This window comes from Equus caballus, chromosome 19 (genome assembly GCF_041296265.1).
Source record: "Equus caballus isolate H_3958 breed thoroughbred chromosome 19, TB-T2T, whole genome shotgun sequence".
NCBI classification, from domain to species: Eukaryota; Metazoa; Chordata; class Mammalia; order Perissodactyla; family Equidae; genus Equus; species Equus caballus.
This window is the reverse complement of record NC_091702.1, coordinates 33,597,215-33,619,905: the sequence shown is the minus strand read 5'-3', so window position 1 is coordinate 33,619,905 and position 22,691 is coordinate 33,597,215. Positions and strand designations below refer to the sequence as shown.

Genomic DNA, 22,691 nt, shown 5'->3' with positions numbered 1-22,691 from the left:
TTAAGAAGTATAATTAAAATGAAAACAAACAAGCAAACAAACATTTCAGCAAGTAGAAGCTAGGCTCTATAATTTACCACAATAAAGCCGTTGTTCTGTTTCAGTGAGCTATGTTTTTCACTGGTTTCTCACTGCATTGATTCGTGACATTTTTTTAAGAGTTCTTTGGAATGGTACTCCTGGAGTTTTTCTTTTCTTTTCTTTTTTTTTTTAAACTGATCCTTTTCAATTTATGGAGATTGGCAGCAAGATGGAGAGGGTTAAAGAGTGTCCGAAAAAATAATTGAGAGGAGTGACAGGGTACAGGTAGAGCAGAGTGTTCATCTCCCACGTGGTGGTAGGCAATGGTTCAGTGTCATTCAAAGGCATTCTTTTGAAATAGTCATTCTTTTGTTGATCCTGGCAGGGACCAAGCACTTCCCTGAAATAATCTTACTTTTTGTGGCTCTAGCCGGTTACTGTTTCAGTGCAATATTAAAAGCTTCAACTGGAGAGGCCAGGGATATGGGGAGAAAACCCTGGTGGCTTGTAAAGAGAATCAGCAAGCCTTTGCCCAAATGGGAATGAGTTTCCTGCTATGGTTCTCTGCCTTGCATACCATCTTCATCATGTTTTCATCACTGGTTTCGTGGTGCCTCCTGGGAGGGCTTGTTGTTAGAAGACACTTGGTTGGTAGACAGCAAAGGCTGTTTTTATTTGGAGGTCCCTAAGAGATCTTTTTGCTTTGGGGCTTAAGATAGACCCATATCTATCATTTATACCCATGGTTCTAGTTTGTAAAGAACTCAGTTTCAACAGAAAGTTCTTTTCCTTAACTGATTTCCCTAGATTTGTATTTGAGAGTTAAGTTACTAAAAGAGATACATGAGGATCATGGTCTAATACATTTATAAAATGGTCTGTTTTAATTTTTAAAATTTATTTAACTTTTAAAATAAATTTTAAATTAAAGTTTTAAATGTTTATTTTTTTAATTTATGAAAGCTATAAAATGGTCTATTCACTCTCAGCGACATTACACAGTTTGTCCACTTGGTGGCATCCAAATATTGGGGAGAAATCATCTGCTTTAAAACTTGGAAATTCACCTGTTAACAGTAAAGAAAGGGTTCCAGACTTTGGACAATTATGTATAACTATTTTAAATTATAATCATGAAGCCTATGTATAAATATGTAAAATTGTGTATAAAAATGTCTGAAATATAAATTTACATATATTCTATAATCATAGCTACATAGAGTATGTATGAATACAGCCAAAATTTTAAAGGAAATATGCAAAAATAAAAAGAAGTTAGATTTTTCCCCAAAACTTTATAAATGATCTTTGCTTTTGTTTTGATTTTTTCCAGCTTTATTGAGGTATAATTTACACACAATAAAATTCACTCATTTTAAGTGTAGAGTTTGATAAATTTTTGTAATTGTTTACAGTTGTGTAACTACTGTCACAATCAAGATATAGTTCTGTCACCCTAAACAGTATTTTCACGCCTCTTTCCAGTAGATTCCCTCTCTTGCCCCTTGGTCACAGTCACTGACTCGCTTTTTCTTACTATAGTTTTGTTTTTTTAAAGTTTCATATAGATGGAATCGCACATATAGTACGTAGTCTTTCGTGTTTGACTTCTTTCACTTAGCATTATGTTTTTGAGATTCATCCATGTTGTTTCATGTATTAATATTTCATTCTTTTTTATTATTGAATAGTACTCCATAGTATGGTTATACCCCAATTTGTTTATCCATTTCCCAGTCGATGAACATTTAGGTTGTTTCCACTTTGGGCCTACATAGTCTTTGTAGACATATTTCCCCTTACCTAAGAGTAGTATTGCTGGGTCATATAGTATGTGTAGGTGTAATTCTTAAGTGATTTTTAAACGATGATTAATGAAAAACCATCAGTGATTTGAAAGACGCTAATTTTTGCCAAGCAAATTGGAAAAGATAGAAAAATAATATGGTGAGATTGAGCTCCTATTACACTGCTTCCAGTACATCCTCTCTGAGGACAGCTGGGCAATTATGTCTGGAGGCTTATTCATACCTTTTGACTTAGTATTTCGATTTTTAGGAATTTCTCATACAGAAACAATCACAGAAGTACACAAAGATTTGTGTACAGTGACACACACTGAAGCTTTATTTATCGTTGTAAAATATTAGAAACAACTCAAATATCTAATTTTAGGAGATTCGTTACATAAAAGATGATAGATCTCAATGAAGCAACCCCATTCAGTCACTAAAATTTCCTTTTTTAAGGGAAGTTGAAGAACCTGGAAAAATGCTTACATGTAATATTCACTTGAAAACAACCAGATAGGAAATTGCACAAATGTGCGTGTGTGCATGTGCCTGTGTGTGTCTTCAGATATATATTTGCATAAGGGAAAAAACTGTAAGGAGATATAACAAACTTTTAACAGTGGTTGTATTTGGGTGGTAGGTAATGAAGACTCTTGATTTTTTTTTTTTTAAAGATTTTTTAAATTTTTTTCTTTTTTCTCCCCAAAGCCCCCTGGTACATAGTTGTGCATTCTTTGTTGTGGGTCCTTTTAGTTGTGGCATGTGGGACGCTGCCTCAGCGTGGTTTGATGAGCAGTGCCATGTCCGCGCCCAGGATACGAACCAACAAGACACTGGGCCGCCTGCAGCGGAGCGCGCGAACTTAACCACTCGGCCACGGGGCCAGCCCCCTCTTGATTTTTTAAAAAATGTTTCTCTTTTCCTAATATCTGAGTCATTACATTTGCCCAAAGGAAAAATGGGTGCCTGGCCAGTGTGAAGGGGTACCATCTGGTAGAGAAATGGGCTCAGGACTGGAAGTCAGGAGATCTGGATTATAGTCTTAACCTTAGCTATATGGACCTTAACAAAGCAGCTTTTGGGGCTTTATTTTCTTCATCAATAATAGGAAAAGCTTCAACAAAATGAGTTGGTGTCAAACCCTGTCCTGAGACCCTACAGGCTTCAGAGGTGGGCCTTTGGTTTTTGGTCCTTGCTACGACCTGAGCAGCTCTGCTGTGTCTCTTGGGATTTAGGGCTTAGAATCCCCTGGAAAACTCGGAGACTTTTACTATTTTTTTTGTTTGCTTTTTTTTAATGAGTTCTACTCTTCAGAATCCTATGATTTCTTGGTGCTGCTTTGTAATAGATAAATGCTTGAGATACAAGGTAGAGAAATAGGGCAGATCAACCAAGAACTAGCTCAGAGACCCCACCTACATTTGCATTTATTATCTTACAAAAGGCATAGTTTAGGTAGGCTTATTTATTTTGCCTTTCATTTTCATTTGAGGTCTTGTGCTTTTCCTTTCTTTTTATGTTTCCCGTTTTCCTCTTCATTTTCTTTCATTGTTTGCTTTTATTTTTTTTAATTTTTTTTTTTAAAGATTGGCACCTGGGCTAACAACTGTTGCCAATCTTCCTTGTTTTTTTTTTTTTTTAAGGATTGGCACCTGGGCTAACAACTGTTGCCAATCTTTTTTTTTTTTCCTGCTTTATCTTCCCAAACCCCCTCTGTACACAATTGTATATCTTAGTTGCAGGTCCTTCTAGTTGTGGGATGTGGGATGCCGCCTCAACGTGGCCTGACGAGCAGTGCCATGTCCGCCCCCGGGATCCGAACCCTGGGCCGCTGTAGCGGAGCTTGCGAACTTAACCACTCGGCCACCGAAGCTGGCCCCCATTGTTTGCTTTTAAATGTAGCTATTAGTATGTGGTTATTTGGCAGAAAAAAATGGATGGATTGATTTGAAGGACAGGTTCCACAAAAAGCTATTATAAAAATTTATATTTGCATTTTTATAATATATATTTATTATAAAATATATTTACATAATATTAAAATATATTAATATTAAATACACATACATTTTCAAATCTATGGTTATGTGAAGCTAGTACAATTGTCTTGATCTAGAGCAATGGTTCTCAAAGTTTACTGTGCATCAGAATCACTTGGAACATCTGTTAAAACATAGATTGTAGGACGCCACTCATTACTTTCTGATTCAGTACTTCTGGGGTGGGGCCCAAGAATTTGCATCTTTAACAAGTTCCTAGGTGATGCTGATGCTGTGTTCTGGGGACCACACTTTGAGAACTGCTGACTTACAGAGAACAAGGGTAAGAATAGAGATAACTTTTCCTAATTTTGAGCTTTTACACCTGGCATGCAAACACTACCTGCAATTTTAAAGATATTAGTAAATCAGTAATGAAAGGCAGGGTTAAAAAACATACATATATGGTTGCACACCTTGTGAATATTCTAAAAACCAATGAATTGTAAATTTTAAAATGGTGACTTCCATGGTATGTGAATTATATCTCAATTTTTAAAATATATGTAAAATATTTGTTTCCCTTTCCCATTTGTAAAAATATTCCATTAATTCAGCCTATTTCCACCCCTCTGCCTACCTCCACCTTCACTGCTGAAATGTTTACTTAAAAAAAAAATAACAGGGGCCTGCCTGGAGGCGCAGTGGTTAAGTTCGCACGTTCCACTTTGGCGGCCCAGGGTTCGCTGGTTTGGATTCCCGGTGCGGACATGGCACCGCTTGGCAAGCCATGCTGTGGCAGGCATCCCACATATAAAGTATAGGAAGATGGGCACGGATATTAGCTCAGGGCCAGTCTTCCTCAAAAAAAGGGGAGGATTGGCGGTGGATGTTAGCTCAGGACTAGTCTTCCTCAAAAAAAAAAGGGAAAAATTAAGAACACTTAGTTTCCACATCCAATAGGAAAGGAGAAAAGGAAGGGAATTTCCAGTGGTCAGTGTTGCAATCGGTGGTTTTGGAACCAATTACGGGTGGGAGGGGATTGTAGGAGGTTAGCATGTATCTAAAAATGGGATTGGGGAAGTAGCAGCAAAATTTCTCTACAAATTTAACACGCATCCTGGAGAGTTGACTGTGAAAGTTAATTAGCTTCATGCATCTTAATGCTCGTTATATGATGCCTCTTAGACTACTGCAGTGCAATAGATTTAGCAGAGCAATTCAGAATTACTTGGCCAAACCAGATTGCTTTGGCTAAACTAAGGAGTGGAGGGTCCTGGAAAATGCTATTTACTCATAAGCTCTTGCATTTGGCCAGCAGCCTGCTTGTTCCCAAACTGAGCAAGAACTCCTTGTTCCCACGTGCATATTTCCAGCATAAAGCTCGAAGTACATGCTATTATTCAAAGATGAGCACAGGGGACACACAACTGGGAGCCTCAACTCAGGAGGCTCTGTTTTTGTCCAAGTTAATGGACATGGTCTCGTTCCTGTGACTGTGCTGGGCTGTGTTAGCCATTTTTAGCAATTCTAATTCTGCCTGAAGACCTTGATCTATTTGTTCATTTGGATTTTCTGGCTTAAGAAAAATCTTAGTGGTTTCATCTGTCTTTCTCTTCGTTTTATCTTTTGCTCTTTGTAATTTATTTTTACTCCCTGTGAACATTTATATAAACATCTTTCCCGAGAGCAGAGTGACCCTGCCTGACAAAGGAGCTGAGCGAGTGTCTACACTGAGCTTCCTTTCTACATCCTTCCCAGGTTCTGTGGGTGACCTCCCACGAGCCTAGAAAGGCGCACTTGTTCTGTCTGTCCTCTGCAGAGCTTCTGTGACAGACACAGCTTACCGTGGATTAGAATTCGAGAAGACAGGGTCCTTTAGGTCTCAGGAAACCGTTTCTGTAAACTGCACGTTGTGTCTCTCTCTATCCCAGGCAGAGAAAATCTCTTCCTGTCAGTGTACCAGAAAGGAAAGGGGGAAAATAATTACCTCCTTTTCTTCCTTTAGGAGCATGATTCACTTTTTTAAATCAAAACTTGAATATTCTTCTGCTTTAGAAAACCTCAAAGAATTAAGGAAAAAATGTGAATACGTCAAGGAAAGAATTCAATTATAAGCATATTTGAATCACTAATTAGTTCCTCCCCTCCCTGTTTTCCTGGGCAGCAAATGCTGATGCTGACCTGCCCACACTTGCCTCTCTTATTATGTAGGGACAGCTGAGTGACTTGAAAACTACCAAGTGTATAAGAAATACACTTTGAAAACACCGTACTTGTAGACCCAAAGGGGAAATTCTGAATATATTTTGTAGTAATAAAACGAAGTTGTAAGATAATAGCAGCCTTCAGTTACAGCTACAGCAAGAAAGGGATAAGCAATTGAGAAGGGAAAAACCACCTACGATTGTGCTCTGATCCAAAACTCGCCAGGGGATGTGCTTACCTTGGCGCTGGGCTGGGTAACTCCCAGAATACGCATCTGCAGGCTGAGATGTCCTGAGTATCACCAGGATAACAGGATTATGCTGATCAGCAATAATTACTGTACACTATTAAGCAAGCTTTGCTTTTTTTCCCTTCTCTTCCTTTTTTTTTTTTCTTTCTCTTCTCTTTTCAAACCCTGGGCCAGGGCAAAGTTGCCAGGAGCTACAGCTGTGCTTGATACAGTGGCTGACATAATACTCTGCTCTTGGACCTCCCAGAGGCTATACCTCAACATCAACTGTTGAATTTGTTAAAAATACTCGTGCCCAGGCCCCATGCTTAAAGGTTCTTAACTGAGTCCATGGTGGGGCATGGGTGTCTGAACTTTTTAATCTCCTCGGTTAACTCTGATATGTGCTATGGTGATGAGAATCAGCCCCTGTCATGGTGGGAATGGTGGTAGTGTCACAGGGACAGAGATCCAGCTGTAAGATATCCTAGACCTGTCTGTGTCCTGTCCCCACCTGGCATAGATTGCACAGCCTGCTGTTTATGCCACAGCATTGGCAGCTCGGCCCCCCTTCCTCATCCAATATGTCATGAATCAAACTGCTGTGAGTAGTCATACACACATTTTCTGTGTACATGTGTTTTCATTTCTCTTGGGTAGATTCCTAGGAGTGAAATTGCTGGGTTGAACAATAAGTTTATCTTTTTATCTTTTTAAGAAACTGCCAAACTGTTTCCCAAAGTGAATGTACTATTTTACATTTTTATAAGCAACATATGAGGGTTCCAGGTACTCCGCATCATCACCAACATTTAGTATTGGTGACTTTTTGGTTATAGTCATTCTAGTGGGTCTGTATTCGTTATCTATAGCTACATACCAAATTACCCCCAAACTTCGCTTTTTTAATTTATTTCTTAATCAAACATTTCTTATCTTACTGTTTCTGTGGGTCAGGAATCTAGGCGTGGTTAGCTAGGTCCTCTGGTTTAGGATTTCGCATGAGGCTACACTGAAGGTATGGCCTCAGTTCCTTGCTGGCTGTTGGCTGGAGGCCTCTTTCAATTCTTTGCCACATGGGCTTCACCAAAGGGAAGCTCACATGGCAGCTCATTTCCATCAGAGGGGGCAAGACCGAAGCCAGAGTATTCTCATAACTTAATTCAGAAATGGCATCCCGTCACTTAGAAGCTGCCTACCACGTTCATTGTGGTTTTAATACATTTCACTAATGACTCATGACGTTGAACATCTTTTCACATGTTTATTAGCCATTCTAATGAAATATTCTGGTGAAATATCCACTCAAGTTTTTGCCCATTTAAAAATTGGGTTGAGAGGAAGATGGGCATGGATGTTAGCTCAGGGCCAGTCTTCCTCAGCAAAAAGAAGAGGATTGGCAGCAGTTAGCTCAGGGCTAATCTTCCTCAAAAAATATTGGGTTGTTTGCCTTGTTATTCTTGAATCATAAGAGTTCTTTATATACTCTGGATACAAATACTTTATTGGATATTTGATTTGCAAATTGTATTCATTTTCTATTGCTTTGATAACAAATGACCGCAAGCTTAGCAGTTTAAACCACACAAATTTATTATCTTACATATCCCTAGGTCATAAGTCTGGTAGGGGTCTAACTGGACTAAAATCCAGGTGTCAGAAGCTGCCCTCCTTTCAGGAAAATCCCTTTCCTGCTCACTCGGGCTCTTGGCAGAATTCAGTACTTTGCCTTGCAGGACCAAGGTCCTCATGTTCTTGCTGGTTGTAAACCAAGGGTTGTTCTAGCTTCTAGAGGCCACTGAATTCCTTGGTTCTTGGCCCCCTTCCTCTGTCTTCAAAGCTACATTGTCAGCAACAGGTCGAATCTTTCCCATGTTGTATCTCTCTGACCCTTCTCATCAGATCTCTCTTTCAGCACAGCCAGGAAAGGCTCTCCTCTTTTAAAGACGCATGTGATTAGATTGGGCCCACCTGGAAAATATAGGGTACTCTCCATATCTCAAGGTCTCTAACTTTAATCATATCTGTATAGTCCCTTTGCCATGTAAGGTAATATACTCAGAAGTTCTGGGGATTAGGAAGTGGACATTTGGTGGTGGGAGTGTGGGGATGGGGGGCAGTATTATTCTGCCTACCATACAAATATTTCCTCCCAGTCTATGGCTTATCATTCATTTTCTTAATGGTGTTCTTTGAAGTACAAAAGTCTTTAATTTTGATGATGTCCAATTTATTGCTTTTTTTTCTTTCGTGGATCAAGCTAAGAGTACTTTGCCTAACACAAGTTCACAAAGATTTTTCCTCTTTTTTTCTAGAAATTTTTATAATTTTATCTCTTCAGTTTAGATTTGTGATCCATTTTGAGTTAATTTTTATATGTGGTGCTAGGTAATGATCTAAATTCACTTTTTTTGTATGTGGATATCTAGTTGTCTCAGCACCATTTGTTGAAAAGAACTTTCTTTTTTCTCATTGAATTGTTTTGGCACCTGTGTTGAAAATCAATTGGCCATAATTATAAGGATTTATTTATTTATTCTCAATTGTCTTCCATTGATTTGTGTGTCTATCCTTGTTTGAATATCACACTCTCTTCTTTTCTATGTATTCTTAAGTTTTTGTTACTGTTAGGAACAAAGTTAAGATTATTTTGAATCTAAAATATTATTAACTCAGAACTGTTTTCCTTAAACTCACTGACAGATTAATATTTGCTCTATTATAACATTGTCTTGACCTTGGAATAGAAGAAAAATGCAACTTTTATGCCTGAATTAGGTAACTTGAAACTGCTTTGAATCTATTAAATTCTATCTTATGAGACTAAGGTACAAAGATGTTAGGGATTTTGGTATTAGTGTTACATTAAATATCTTGATGAATAGTATTTTATTTTGTACTTTGAATTTTAACCGGTTATTGTTACTATTATTATTATATAGTCATATTCTCTTTGTATAAGTAACATTTCCAAAGATCTTATTTTCTTCTTTGTTGCTTTCAGATCAACCTCTGGAATCCCGTAGACTCTACAACAAGCCAGTTCAGAGCTTGCCCAACATGGACACCATTTTCAGTGAAGCCCTCTTGAAGATGCGGAAGCAGTACCCTGGGTGTCTTTCTCAGGAGACTTGTGTCCGTGCGGTCCAGGCTGCCGTCCAGTATCCCTATGAAGTGGGCATTAAGAAGGAAGAGGAGCTATTTATGTACCTTTTGGAATCAGGGCAGGCCAGAGCCCTGCAATATGCTTTCTTGGCTGAGAGGAATGCACGTAAGTGGTCAACTCCGTCTGGAGCATCCTGGAAAACAGCATCACCACGGCCCATCTCCTCAGCTGGCGTTGTCGGTAAGAACATGGGGTAGTTGTCATTCTCCAAATTTGCACATATAAAGTGCTACCATTTGCTTAGGGCCACCAGGTGCTAGGCCTTCTGCTAATCATATTACTTGTCTTAGCTGACTTAACTTTCATCCCAGCCCTTGAACTATCTTCATTTTACATGTGAGGCCTAGAGACACTAACCTTCTCAACAATGAACTAAATACAAGTGGTGTGAGGGTCCGATGCCAGGTCCGTCTGACTCCAGACTCTGGGCAATTTTTACGCATCCCTACCTCTTCCCTGTATGAATCTCTCACTCCTGGGTTTCCCAATAATGATTCTTATTTGTACCACCTTTCAAAGTGTGACCTGTCACTCTTGTAGCTAGGTATTTGGAATGAAAGCTCTGTCTTTCTGTCCTTGGATCCATTCACTTCTCCTGGTTCAAAACCACTGTCCTCAAATCCATGTGAACCTTGAGACGGTGGTTTCCCTACTTTTCCCCTCTGGAATTTTCCCAAACAAAATTTCCCTAGAAGCTAGTTGTCTGATTGGCTTCTTGGGGCCACTTTCCTAAGCTTCACGTGCTTTAGTCTTGGCCCAAGAATGGTCTTTGGTGGATTGTAAACCTCCTGAAATGGTAAGCAAAATCTTATATGTATCAGCTTATGTACAGTCTTCATCGGGGAGGAGATCCATAGTTTATGAAAAGCATCAACTTTCTTAACCCTCACCGGCTCTCTAGCACCAACCCACTTGGAGGCAAAGAGCCCCTTCTAATCTTCTCAGTCTGTTGGTTGTCTTGGTCAAGTTTGGGTGTAAAATAGTATGTCTTTAATATGAAGACACTGTGCTCCTTCTAGCACTGACTCTGTTTACTTGTGGTTTTTTAAGGAGGTGGATAAATAGTATGACAAAGAACAACGAGAGTTCCCTTTTTTATGCATTTTCAGCAACACCAGTATTAGTTTCTAGTTGTGTCCTTACCCGTTTCTTCTTCCCTACATTCCTTCAAGCCAAGAATAATTAATTCACAATAGCAGCAAAAGTGAAGTTTATCAGTATTATGTTTGTCAACCACTATTTGAGAGTTTCCCTGTTTTCTTGTTGTGAACCTTTTAAAAAGACTTCAGGTTTGTCTGGCATGGAATGTTTAAAAAGTTTGAAGGGTTTTTGTGTTAAAGTATATCCCACATTGTTTTGAAAAATATTTGAAAAAACATTTAAAATATGCAGAAGACAATGTGGATAAAACTAAAGAGAGAGAGTTTGGTCATCTTCGCCTTCTTCATGTTTATCCCCATAGCGCTCTGCACTTGATCTTTGTGACACAGTCTCCCACTGCGCCCTGTGCCCTCTAGGAGGTTCCCACAGCCTCACCTGCTTCACTGATGACTCCCTCCTCGCTCGTGCCTGAAATCTGGCTTACCCTGGCCACCCGCATCTCCTGAAGCCCTCTCAAGAGAATGCTACTGCTTCTCCCACACTCCATGGGCCTCAGTGTCACTTCCCAGTTCCTCTCTCAGCCCATTGTTCCTTTCAGGACACTCTCCTTTGCGATCCTGCCATCCATCTTATCACTCTATCCCTCCTCATTACTATCATTGCTCCCCCTCATTTTGCTGAAAATTTCGGTATCTGGCTTTCAGTTACCCACTTTGGCCCAAACCCTACTGCCATTTTGATTGTCTTCCTTGTCTGTATGGACAATTAATCGGCCCCTGTAACTCCCCGGTTCCTTTGCCTCCTCAAATCTAGTGACATTGGCCTCACTTCACTTCCATGACCCACAGTTATGGCTTCAGCATAGGTCTTGTCTTCATCCTGAACGTTTCTCCACCTCTAACATTTGAAATCTCCCCTTTTTACCATAGCCTTGTATCTTTCCATGTCTCTTAGTCGGTTATTCCAACTACATCCATTACTTGATCAGCTCCCCTTATCTTTAGTTTCTTCTCTATTCAACTTTAATTTCCAGAGTCATCACTTCAGCCACTCTCTTGCCGATGTCCTCGAGCTCCGTGATTCTTTGCACTTCTGTGTTCCTTGGCAAAACCCCAACCCTGATGATCCCAGATGTACACTTCCATGAGCCAGTGCCCAGGTTTCTCAGCTCACATTGGTGCCACTGCAAGTTCATGTTCTCCTACCTCGCCTGGGCTCTCAGCGCCATCAGCAGGGGAGAAGAATACAGTTGACCCCAAAACTGCAGAACCAGTAGTTAAAGCATCCCTTATTCTTTCTTTACTTCTCTCAATAGAAGAGGTTTCTGACCAAGTTTAATTCCATGGCAGTTAAAGGCAGTAATTGGTAGGGGAGCAGGTTGACCCAGTCTGTATATATTTAATGAGAAAAAATTAAGAAATTAAATTTAATACAAATACAATATATACCTACGAAAACATAATAATCAACAGTGAAAGCTTGGTCCTTCAGCCCTTTGTCTGACAGTTTTGAATGTGTTGAGACCACAAGGTTGTGAGAAGAGAAGTGAGGAGCTAAGAACTTTTTTTTTTTTGGTGAGGAAAGTTGGCCCTGAGCTAACACCTGTTGCCAATCTTCCTCTTTTTGCTGAGGAAGATTGTCACGGAGCTAACATCTGTGCCAGTCTTCCTGTATTTTATCTGGGTTGCTGCCACAGCATGGCTTGACGAGCGGTGATAGGTCCACACCCAGGATCCAGGCCTGTGAACCCCGGGCTGCCGAAGTGAAGTGCACAAACTTAACCACTACGCAGTGGGGCCGGCCCCTGGAGCTAAGAACTTTTTGAAGGAAATATATATTGTGTTCATGGATGTTTTTATTTCAGTGATTGAGTGGAAAGTGTCGGTCTTTAGAACTAAACTAAAGAAGATCTAAAATTATAGCTAGGACCCTTCTAAAAAGCGCTGATCTGCTCCACATTGTGATTTGGATTATGAGTTGATTTGTAGGCCCAGCGATCCTTCAGCAGACCCGCTCTGAGAGGCGAGCACTGAAGACCTGCACCCCACCTTCATGAGGTGACATTCCTTCCCTGCTCTGTTTTCAGTTCTGGGATGACACCTATGTTATGTTACAGTTTACAATCGCTTTCACCTAACTTCTTATTAATCCGTATTGTCCCTGTGAGATCATGATTTCTGCAATGTTAGAAATTTTATATGAAGCTTGGGACTGAAAGCTAGGAGCACAGGGTTTTGAACCCCTGGCTATTTCTATTTGCCCAGGCTAAAGTTTAGGATACAAATTGCTATTGCAGTGAGAGTTACCCAGGCTGCTTCTTACTGAGTGAAATGCAGCTATTTAGTAAATTTGGAAAATTGAATATTTTTAATAATTTCATATATTTATTTATATTATATATAATATTAAATAATTTAATAAAATTTGAAAGTTAAATAAGTATATTGCAGAGACACTGAATCAGTGATTTCTAATGACAGATATCATTCTATATTCAAAATCAGTCTCCCAAGCTACTCAATATGCGGTACAGACGAGTAATATATAAATGGCTTTTACAAAGCTGCTTCATCCACAATGGACTGGTTAGGTGATAGATAACCTACTATTATAACGATTAACCCAACAATCTCTGTGGCTTAACACAATAAAGGTTTATTTCCTGCATGATCTTCTAGGTCATTCTAGGACCAGATTTTTGCCAACTAGTGGCTCTGCCATTCTCCCGGGAAAGGGTCAGCAAACTTTTCTGTAAAGGTCCAGATAGTAAACATTTTAGGCTTTCTGGGGCATATGGTCTCTATTGCACCTACTCAGCTATGCCATGGAGCACAAAAGCAGTCATAGACAATACGGAAACCAATTAGTGTGATTGTATTCCAATAAAACTTTTATTTATGGACACTGAAATTTGAATTTGATATAATTTTCATGTGTCACAAACTATTTTTCTTCTTTTGTTTTTTTCCAACTATTTATAATGTAACAACATTCTTAGCTTGCAGGTAGTACAAAAACAGGCAGTGGGCCAGATTTGGCCTGGAGGCCGTAGTTTGCCAACACCTGCTCTAGGGTCTCCTCCAAGGCCTCTGAGTCGTTCTCCGCATTCTCTGTATCCACGTGGTAATGAGGGATCTGGTGGGAAATTTTAGGGGCTAACCATAGGTACCACCCTACCCCCCTTCCCCTTTTCATTGACCAGAATTAGTCACAGGCCCTACCAGGAAACTAAGGGTCTGGAAAATATAGCCTTCCATGTGCCCAGGGGAAAATGAAATGATATGAGGGAGGAACAGCAATGTCTTTGCATTGGATAATTTTTCTACATTTTCCATTCTTCTTGCTTTTGCTTAAAATATTACTCCCTTTCCTTTTCTTTGCCCCAGGCTGGGTGGTTCAACTTCCCCAATTTCACCTATTTCAGTATAATCTTTCTTCAAATATTTTCTTCAAATGTCTTTATCTTGAAGCCTTTCTTGATTCATCCAACAAAATGTAATCTCTTTCCTTTGATTCACCAAAGAGATGTGACCTTCTCACATCATTTACTTTACCTTATAGGATGGATATCTGTGAACTTTTCTTTTTCCCACCACTGCATTATAAACTCCCTGAGGATTGGTACTATTCATATTTTTTATAACAGTTTTATTGAAATGTAACTCATAGACAATAAAATTCACCCTTTTGAAAAGTACAATTCAATGCAAAATGGAGCAGCTGCTAGGGAAAACAGTATGGCAGTTCCTCAAAAAATTAAAAATAGAATTACCATATGATCCAGTATATACCCAAAAGCATTAAAAGCAGGCACTCAAACAGGTATTTGTACACCCATGTTCATAGCACCATTATTCATGAAAGCCTAAATGTGGAAGCAACCCAAATGTCCATCAATGAATGAATGATAAACAAAATGCGGTGTGTATATATATAGATACACACCATGGGATATTATTTAGCTTTAATAAATTCTAGCATGTACTACAACATGGATGAACCTTGAGGATGCCATGCTAAGTGAAATAAGCTAGTTACAAAAGAATAAATTCTATATGATTCCACTTATATGAGGTCCCTAAAGTAGTTAAAATCATAGAGAGAGAATGTAAAATGGTAGTTGCCAGGGGCTGGAGGGAGGGAGGAATGGGGAGTTACTGTTTAATGGGTAGAGTTTCAGTTTTGCAAGATAAAAAGAGCTCTGGAGATGGATGGCGGTGCTGGTTGCACAACAGTGTAAATGTACTTGATGCCACTAAAGTGTATACTTAAAAATAGTCATGATAGTAAATTTTATGTGTATTTTACCACAATTCAAAAAAAATTTTAAATACATAGTGACAGTATCATCAAAAAAGAGTATACTTCAGTGGTTTTTAGATATTCACAAAGTTGTGCAACATTGCTGCAATCAATTTTAGAGCATTTTCATCCCCTAAAAAGAAACCCAGTACCCATTAGCAGTCATGCATCATTGCCTTTCCCTGCAGCCCCTGGGAACCACTAATCTACACTCTGTCTCTGTGGCTTTGCCTATTCTGGACATTTCATATAAATAGAATCATACAACATGTGGCCTTTTGTGTCCACCTTCTTTAACTTAGCGTAAGTTTTCAAGATTTATCCATGCTATAGTGTGTATCAGTACTTCGTTCCTTTATATGGCTGAATAATATTCCACCGTATAGATATACCACATTTTGTTTATCCATTCATCAGTTGATGGACATTTGGTTTGTTTCTACGTGGCTATTTTGAATAATGCTTGCTCCGAACAAAGTTTTGTGTGAACGTAGGTCTTCAGTTCTCTTGGGGATATGTGTACACATACCTACCTACACACCTAGGAGTGGAATTGCTGGATCATATGGTAACTCCATGTTTAACATTTTGAGGAACTTCCAAACTGTTTTCCACAGCAGCTGCACCATTTTGCAATCTGCCAGCAACGTATTGGGGTTCCAATTCTCCACATCCTCACCAGAACTTGTTATTGGTAATCTTTTTAATTGCAGCTATCCTGGTGACATGAAGTGGTAGCTCATTGTGGTTTTGATTTGCATTTTCTTAATGACTATTGATTTTAAGCATCTCTTCATATGCATATTGGCCATTTGTATATCTTCTTTGGAGAAATGTTTATTAGACCCTTTGCCTAATTTGAAATTGAGTTATCTTTTTATTGTTGAGTTGTAGGAGTTCTTTATATGTTATGATACAAGTCCCTTATTAGATATATGATTTGCAAATATATTCTCCCATTATGTGGGTTCTTTTCACTTTATGGTGTTCTTTGAAGTATAAATGTTTTAAATTTCAATGATATCCAATTTATCTATTTTTTTCTTTTGTTGCTTGTGCCTTTGGTGTCATACCTAAGAAACCATTGCCTAATCCAAGGTCATGAAGATTTGCTCATAAGAATTTTATAGTTTTAGCTCTTACTTCAGTCTGTTATCCATTTTAGTTAACTTTTGTATATTGTGTGAGGTAGAGGTCTAACATCATTCTTTTGCATGTGGATATCCAGTTGTCCCAACACCATTTGTTGAAAAGACTATTCTTTCCCTATTGAATTATCTTGGCACCCTTGTCAAAAATTGACTGGCCGTAAGTGTATGAGTTTATTTCAGAACTCTCAATTCTATTCCATTGATCCATATATCCATCATTATGCCAGCACCACACTGTCTTGAATACTGTAGCTTTGTCATAGGTTTTGAAATTGGGAAGAGTGAGTCCTCTAACTTCATGCTTCTTTTGCAATATTGTTTTTGGTTATTCTGGATTCCTTGTATTTCTATATGAATTTTAGGATCAGCTTGTTAATTTCTGCAAAAATCAGTTGGATTTTTTAATAGAGATTGCGTTGGATCTGCAGATCAATTTGGGTAGTATTGCCATCTTAACAATATTAAGTCTTCCAATCCGTGAACATGGGATGACTTTCCATTTATTTAGATTTTCTTTAATTTCTTTCAACAATATTTTCTGGCTTTCAGTGTACAAGTCTTGTAATTCTTTCTTAAATTTATTCAGAAGTATTTTATTCTTTATGATGCTGTTGTAAGCAAATTGTTTTCTTAATTTCATAGTCAGATTGTTCATTGCTAATATATAGAAATGTAATTGATTTTTGTATATTGATCTTGTATCCTGCAACCTTGCTGAACTTATTAATTCTAATAGTGTGTGTGTGTTTGTGAATCCTACCCATTGTTATATCCCCTGGAGCACTTAACACAGTGCCTAGCTTTAACTAACATTCAATTTATTTGTATTCCTTGAATTGATCTCTTTAAATGTCATGTTGCCACTGAGCCTTCCATCCACTGAGTAATTTTTTAGTTCCTAAGACCATTGACTCATTCTTTCTCTTCTTTCCTCTTATCTGCAGGCTTGGGAACAATGGGCCGGGGCATTGTCATTTCTCTTGCAAAGGCCAAGATCCCTGTGATTGCTGTAGAATCAGACAAGAAGCAGCTAGAAATTGCAAACAAGATAATAACCTCTGCCTTGGAAAGGGAAGTGTCCAAAATGCAGCAGAGTGGCCACCCTTGGTCAGGACCAAAACCCAGGTTAACTACAGCTATGAAGGAGCTTAGTGATGTAGATTTAGTCATTGAAGCTGTGTTTGAGGAAATGAACCTGAAGAAGAAGGTCTTTGCTGAACTGTCAGCCGTGTGCAAGCCAGAAGCTTTTTTGTGCACCAATACTTCAGCCCTGGACGTTGATGAGATTGCTTCTTCCACTAATCGTCCTCACTTGGTCATTGGCACCCACTTCTTCTCACCAGCTCATGTCATGAAGTTGTTAGAGGTTATTCCCAGCCGGTATTCTTCCCCCACTACCATTGCAACTGTTATGAACTTATCAAAAAAGATTCAAAAATTTGGAGTAGTTGTAGGCAACTGTTTTTCATTTGTTGGGAATCGAATGTTGAATTCTTATTACAATCAGACATATTTCTTGTTAGAAGAAGGCAGTAAGCCAGAGGAGATAGATCAGGTGCTGGAGGAGTTTGGTTTTAAATTGGGACCTTTCAGAGTGTCTGATCTTGCTGGGTTGGATGTGGGTTGGAAATCTCGAAAGGGGCGAGGTCTTACGGGACCTACGTTGCCTCCAGGAACTCCTGCCCGAAAGCGAGACAATAGGAGATATTGCCCAATTCCTGATATGCTCTGTGAATTAGGACGATTTGGCCAGAAAACAGGTAAGGGTTGGTACCAATATGACAAGCCTCTGGGCAAGATTCACAAACCTGATCCCTGGCTTTCCAAATTTTTGTCACAGTACAGAGAAACCTATCACATTGTACCACGTATTATTAGCCAGGATGAGATCCTTGAGCGCTGCTTGTATTCACTCATCAATGAAGCATTCCGCGTTTTGGGAGATGGGATAGCTGCTAGTCCAGAGCACATTGATGTTATCTATTTACATGGGTATAAATGGCCAAGGCACAAGGGTGGGCCCATGTTCTATGCTTCCACAGTGGGGTTGCCCACAGTGCTAGAGAAGTTGCAGAAATATTACAGACAGAATCCTGATATTCCCCAACTGGAGCCATGTAACTATCTGAAAAAATTGGCTTCCCAGGGAAACCCTCCTCTGAAAGAATGGCAAAGCTTGGCAGGACCCCCCACCAGTAAATTGTGATTCAGCCTTCCAGGTTATGCCTCACATGCTGGCATCAGGTAATACTCACTGAATTTCATTGAAATTAAACCAAAGATCCAAAGTAAGATTGCTCTGAAATACAAAGCCAAAGAAAGAATCTGTGAGCTAAACCTCCTCTTTGGGTCTTCTGTCTGTTGATTCTAATGGGTCAAGTCTTTAGGAGTGTACTTCCTGTGCCTCTGAATCTGTCCCTATCAGATCAATTATTTTAAAACCAATGAATAAACTTGTGTTGATACCATAATAACTAAGGAGAGAGCCTGAGGAATAAGTTGAGGTTTCCACGTGCGTTGATCATGGGAGAAATATGTCATCAATTAATAACTGATAAACGCAACTAAGTCATAAGTTCATTTTGACCCCTTTCAACCTCACACACATAGCACTGATAGCAAATCTTATGGATCCTTCATTCAACATTCATGGTGCACTCCCTGAACATTTTGCACAGCACTTGGCAGACCTGGAGTCCAGAGGGGCCGTTAATCCAGCATGGAAGCCTGTGACAAAGTTCAATCCCTAATCTCGGAGGTGGAGTGGAGATAGTTGGCAGGGTAGAGTCAGCAGTGAAGGTCTCCGTGAGTGAGCATGAAAGCTTCCCAAGTAGAGGCAGAGGTATTAACTAGAAAGAGAGGCAGGGTATCAAAGGCAGATCAGTGTTAAAGTTGTAAGCAAAACACGGTTGGGTAGTGGTGAGGGAGCCAATTACTTCTGACCAGAATGGGAACTCAGAGTAGCTTGGCAAGTCATGCTCAGTATATTACTTTTATCCAAGGCCCAGCCACATGTGCACAGCTGTTCTTGCTACTTGCCAGGGGCTCAGTAATGTTTGCTGATAATTTCCTCAAGACCAGAGGATGGCCACAACCTGGCCTTTTCTATTTGTGGAGAAGTAATAGAAAGCGGTAAGTTGTTGACTTAGTATCAGAAGGGATCTTAGAGAACATCTAACCTCCTCCGATTCTGTGATAGAGTAATGATGCCAGTTTCCCTGTCATGATAAGCCTTTTTGATGTTGGGTATGGAAATGGTTGAATCTTGAAAAACCTAAAATTACTACAAAACAAATTTTGTATAATTTTCTTATAAGAGTTCTTCTCTTTTTACTTTTTGTATGGTTAAAAGTTGAGAGGCTGCTCAACATAAAAACTTGTACACAAATGTTTATAGCAGAATTATTCATAATAGCCCCAAATTGGCAACAACCTAAATCTCCATCACCGGATAAATGGGTAAACAAAGCGTAGAAGAGCCATACAATAGAATATTTGCCATGAAAAGAAATGAAGTACTGATACATGCTACAACATGGTGAACCTTGAAAAGATCATGCTAAAGGAAAGAAGCCAGTCACAAAGGGCCACATATTATGTGAACATTTATATGAAATGTCCAAAATAAGCAAATCTATAGAGTTAGCGGATTAGAGGTTGCCTAAGGCTGGAATGATTGCGGGGTGTGGAATGGGGAGTAAATGGGTAAAGGGTTTCTTTCTGGGTGGATGAAAATGTTCTGAAATTATTGTGATGAAGATTACATAACTCTGAATCTATTAAAAATCATTGAGTTGTATATTTTAGATGAGTGAATTGTATGGTATATGAATTGTATCTCAATAAAGTGGTTAATAAATAAATAAATAAACAAATGGGCCCAAGTTGTTCTTCAGTGTGATGTAAATGAACTGTTTTCACAATATTTCCGCCTGTGAACCCAAACAAAACTATCAAAATTTCTCTTCTGATAGAGAAATCTTGAATGAATGTAGTATAAGTTTTCCATTGTAAAAGACAAAAACCAAAAACCTGTAGCTTATGCCTTGACTTGTTCCATTTAGAATATTTTTTGAGATGTATATTGCTGAATTTTATATAAATTTGTCCTTGAAATTAAAGACATCAATATAAAAGATTCCTGAAAATAGTGACTTTGTCTCCAAAGTGACTGATTTTCAATTTTTTTGTGTGCTTTTTCTCCCCGAATTCCCCCAGTACATAGTTGTATATTTTAGCTGTGGGTCCTTCTAGTTGTGGCATGTGGGACACCGCCTCAACGTGGCCTGACGAACAGTGCCATGTCCGTGCCCAGAACCTGAACCAGCGAAACCCTGGGCCGCTGAAGCAGAGCGTGAGAACTTAACCACTTGACCACGGGGCCGGCCCCTGATTTTCAAATTATTTTTAACACACACGCACATTAATTTTTTTTCTTTAGACCTTGAGCAAATTTTATTTTGAGTTCTTAAAACTCATTTTCACCCTACACTATCCTCTAGATTGGAACTTTGAAACTAGAGTGTCTATGAATAGATTTTATAAGTCAATAATCTCTGAAATATTATGCTAACATTTATATATATATATATATATATATATATATATGTATGTATCTGAGAGCATTTCTAAGAGGTACCATCTCTTACTTCATATTCTCAAAAGTGTCTATGACCCAATAAAGTTAAGGACCAAAACTATATATAAAATGGGAAGAAGAAATCTGAGTTCATTTATTCTTATTTTGTATCAAAGGAGGCAAAACTAATTCTAATTTGTCAGGTCCTACATACAACAGCGGTTAATATGATGAAACCTTTCCAGGATATCCTATCCCATCCTTGAAAATGCACTTACTTAAAAGGCTTATTTTGTTGCTGTTGTAGTTGTTAATAATTTAAAAACTATCTTTTTTTAAAAAAATAGCTTCTGAATGACATTTTAAAAGTGTGTTAGAATGGTAATTGACTCTGATGAGAAGTATATATTAGAAGCACCATTGAAGCTTTGCCATGATATTCCAGCTTTAAAGATGAGACTAATAATGTTCCTTAAATCAGTAAAGCCACTGTGCAACTGCAGTTGCTATCTACTCATTCATTTCCAGCAGGAACAGGTGTGCATGAGAGAGATAAAGTGAGGGATCCTAAACTCCCCTGATTAATGATGGTACAGAATTGTGTATGCAAATCATACTCCACAGCACTGCAGGAACCTGGAATTTCTAGGGTCTTACATTTGTCTTTAAAATAGACACCTAGAAATCAGAACTATTGCAGGCTTACTAGATTGTCTGAACCTTCTTGGTAGCCATTGATGAGATTAATATAAATCAAGTTCCCTGGACTAGGTTTAAAGACAGCTTTCTGCAATAAGAGAGCAGTCTTTGATGATTCTGGGGACCACCAGTGCCATGGGCTTATTTTGCCAGCTTATACATATTTTGAGGTTAACAGACAAGTTACAATGCTTCCTTGCAGGACAGCCACATTACACAGCTCTGAGACACCATTCATACTGTGCTCCAAGGGGTTGCCATTCACATAGAACCAATGTGAATAGCACCCCCTAGAGTTGCGCAACACCCAATATTGTTTCTGGGCACTCTATGTAGACGTTTCAAGCCAAAAATTCTTTTTTTCTGGTTATTGCTATAAGTATCTTTCCAAACAAAAGTTAGTTGACAGCAGTAGAGGGAAAGTCTCCACTTAGATCAGTCTCTCCAATCGGACCAAATTTTTAGAAAGAGAATACATCTTCTCTGTTCTTCTTAGTACTTTTTTTCTAGTACCCTCAGAAAGAGGAACATGAGAGAGATGAACAGAGCTTTTAATTCTTGTCCAAAGATTTCCAGGGCATTTCATTTGTAATATTTATTTGTTCTCTTTCACCAAACCTAAAATAGCTTGGCAGAATGAGTGCCTAAAAGCATTTGATAAGATGACATGAGCAGAGCTGATGCAATCTATCTTGTGCACATCTTTCACAGTTAGGGTTATTCCACCTTCTCTAAGAGGAAGCAGTTGCTAATTCTAACCGTAATGTGAGATCCTTAGGATGGGGTGGGGCAAAGCCTTCTCCAGCCAAATCATAAGTGCACTTGGATTCCCAAAGCCTGCTGAGGCCTAGAGAGTTGCTGATTTATAAATTCTGGCAGAGACTCTTGGCTGTCCCCCAGTGTTTCTCTTCTTCTGTAGTAATAAACTTTGCAATTTTTAGCTGAGCATTTGGTTGTTCAGAATAAATAATATATTTGTCAGCTTCTCTTGCATCCAGTTGTGAACATGTGACTAATCCCTAGACAATGGGATGTAAATGGAAGTGTCACATGGCAGTTCTTGGGAACCTACCTTAAGACTCAGATGATTTTCATCCTTTTCCTGTTTCCTTTTTGTCCCTTCTTCCATCTTGCTGCCTAGAACGCAGATGGGATGGCTGCACTTTAACCCACTATACTGGACCACGAGGTCAAAGGCCGTGCCCTAGGAATAGCAGAATGGAGAGCTCTAAAGAGCTTGGTCTTTCAGGACCTCATGGAGCAGAGTTGCTATTCTGCTTCCAACAGTCATTTGTGTGAGAGAGAAATCAACTCCTGCCGTGGGTAAGCCAGTGTCATTGTACGTCTTTAATCACTCACAGATGACTCTAATCCTACCTAATGCAGGTGGGAATCCAAGAATTCCAAAAAAGTGGGGCTTTTTCGTTTTTCTCGGTGCCATACGGAATTCTGATGCACAGGCA

At 39.0% G+C, this 22,691-nt stretch overlaps 1 protein-coding gene across 1 annotated transcript in view; it reads left to right on the top strand.

The window, feature by feature from the left end:
* EHHADH (enoyl-CoA hydratase and 3-hydroxyacyl CoA dehydrogenase) overlaps positions 1–20,104 on the top strand; it is a 53,451-nt gene extending 33,347 nt beyond the window's left edge. The window contains exons 8-9 of the mRNA XM_001498736.5: positions 9,235–9,576; positions 16,895–20,104. Of these exons, the coding sequence (XP_001498786.2) occupies positions 9,235–9,576; positions 16,895–18,156 (1,604 nt within the window). The 3' untranslated portion in view covers positions 18,157–20,104. The remainder of the gene's footprint in view (positions 1–9,234; positions 9,577–16,894) is intronic.
* Positions 20,105–22,691: the final 2,587 nt, after the last annotated feature.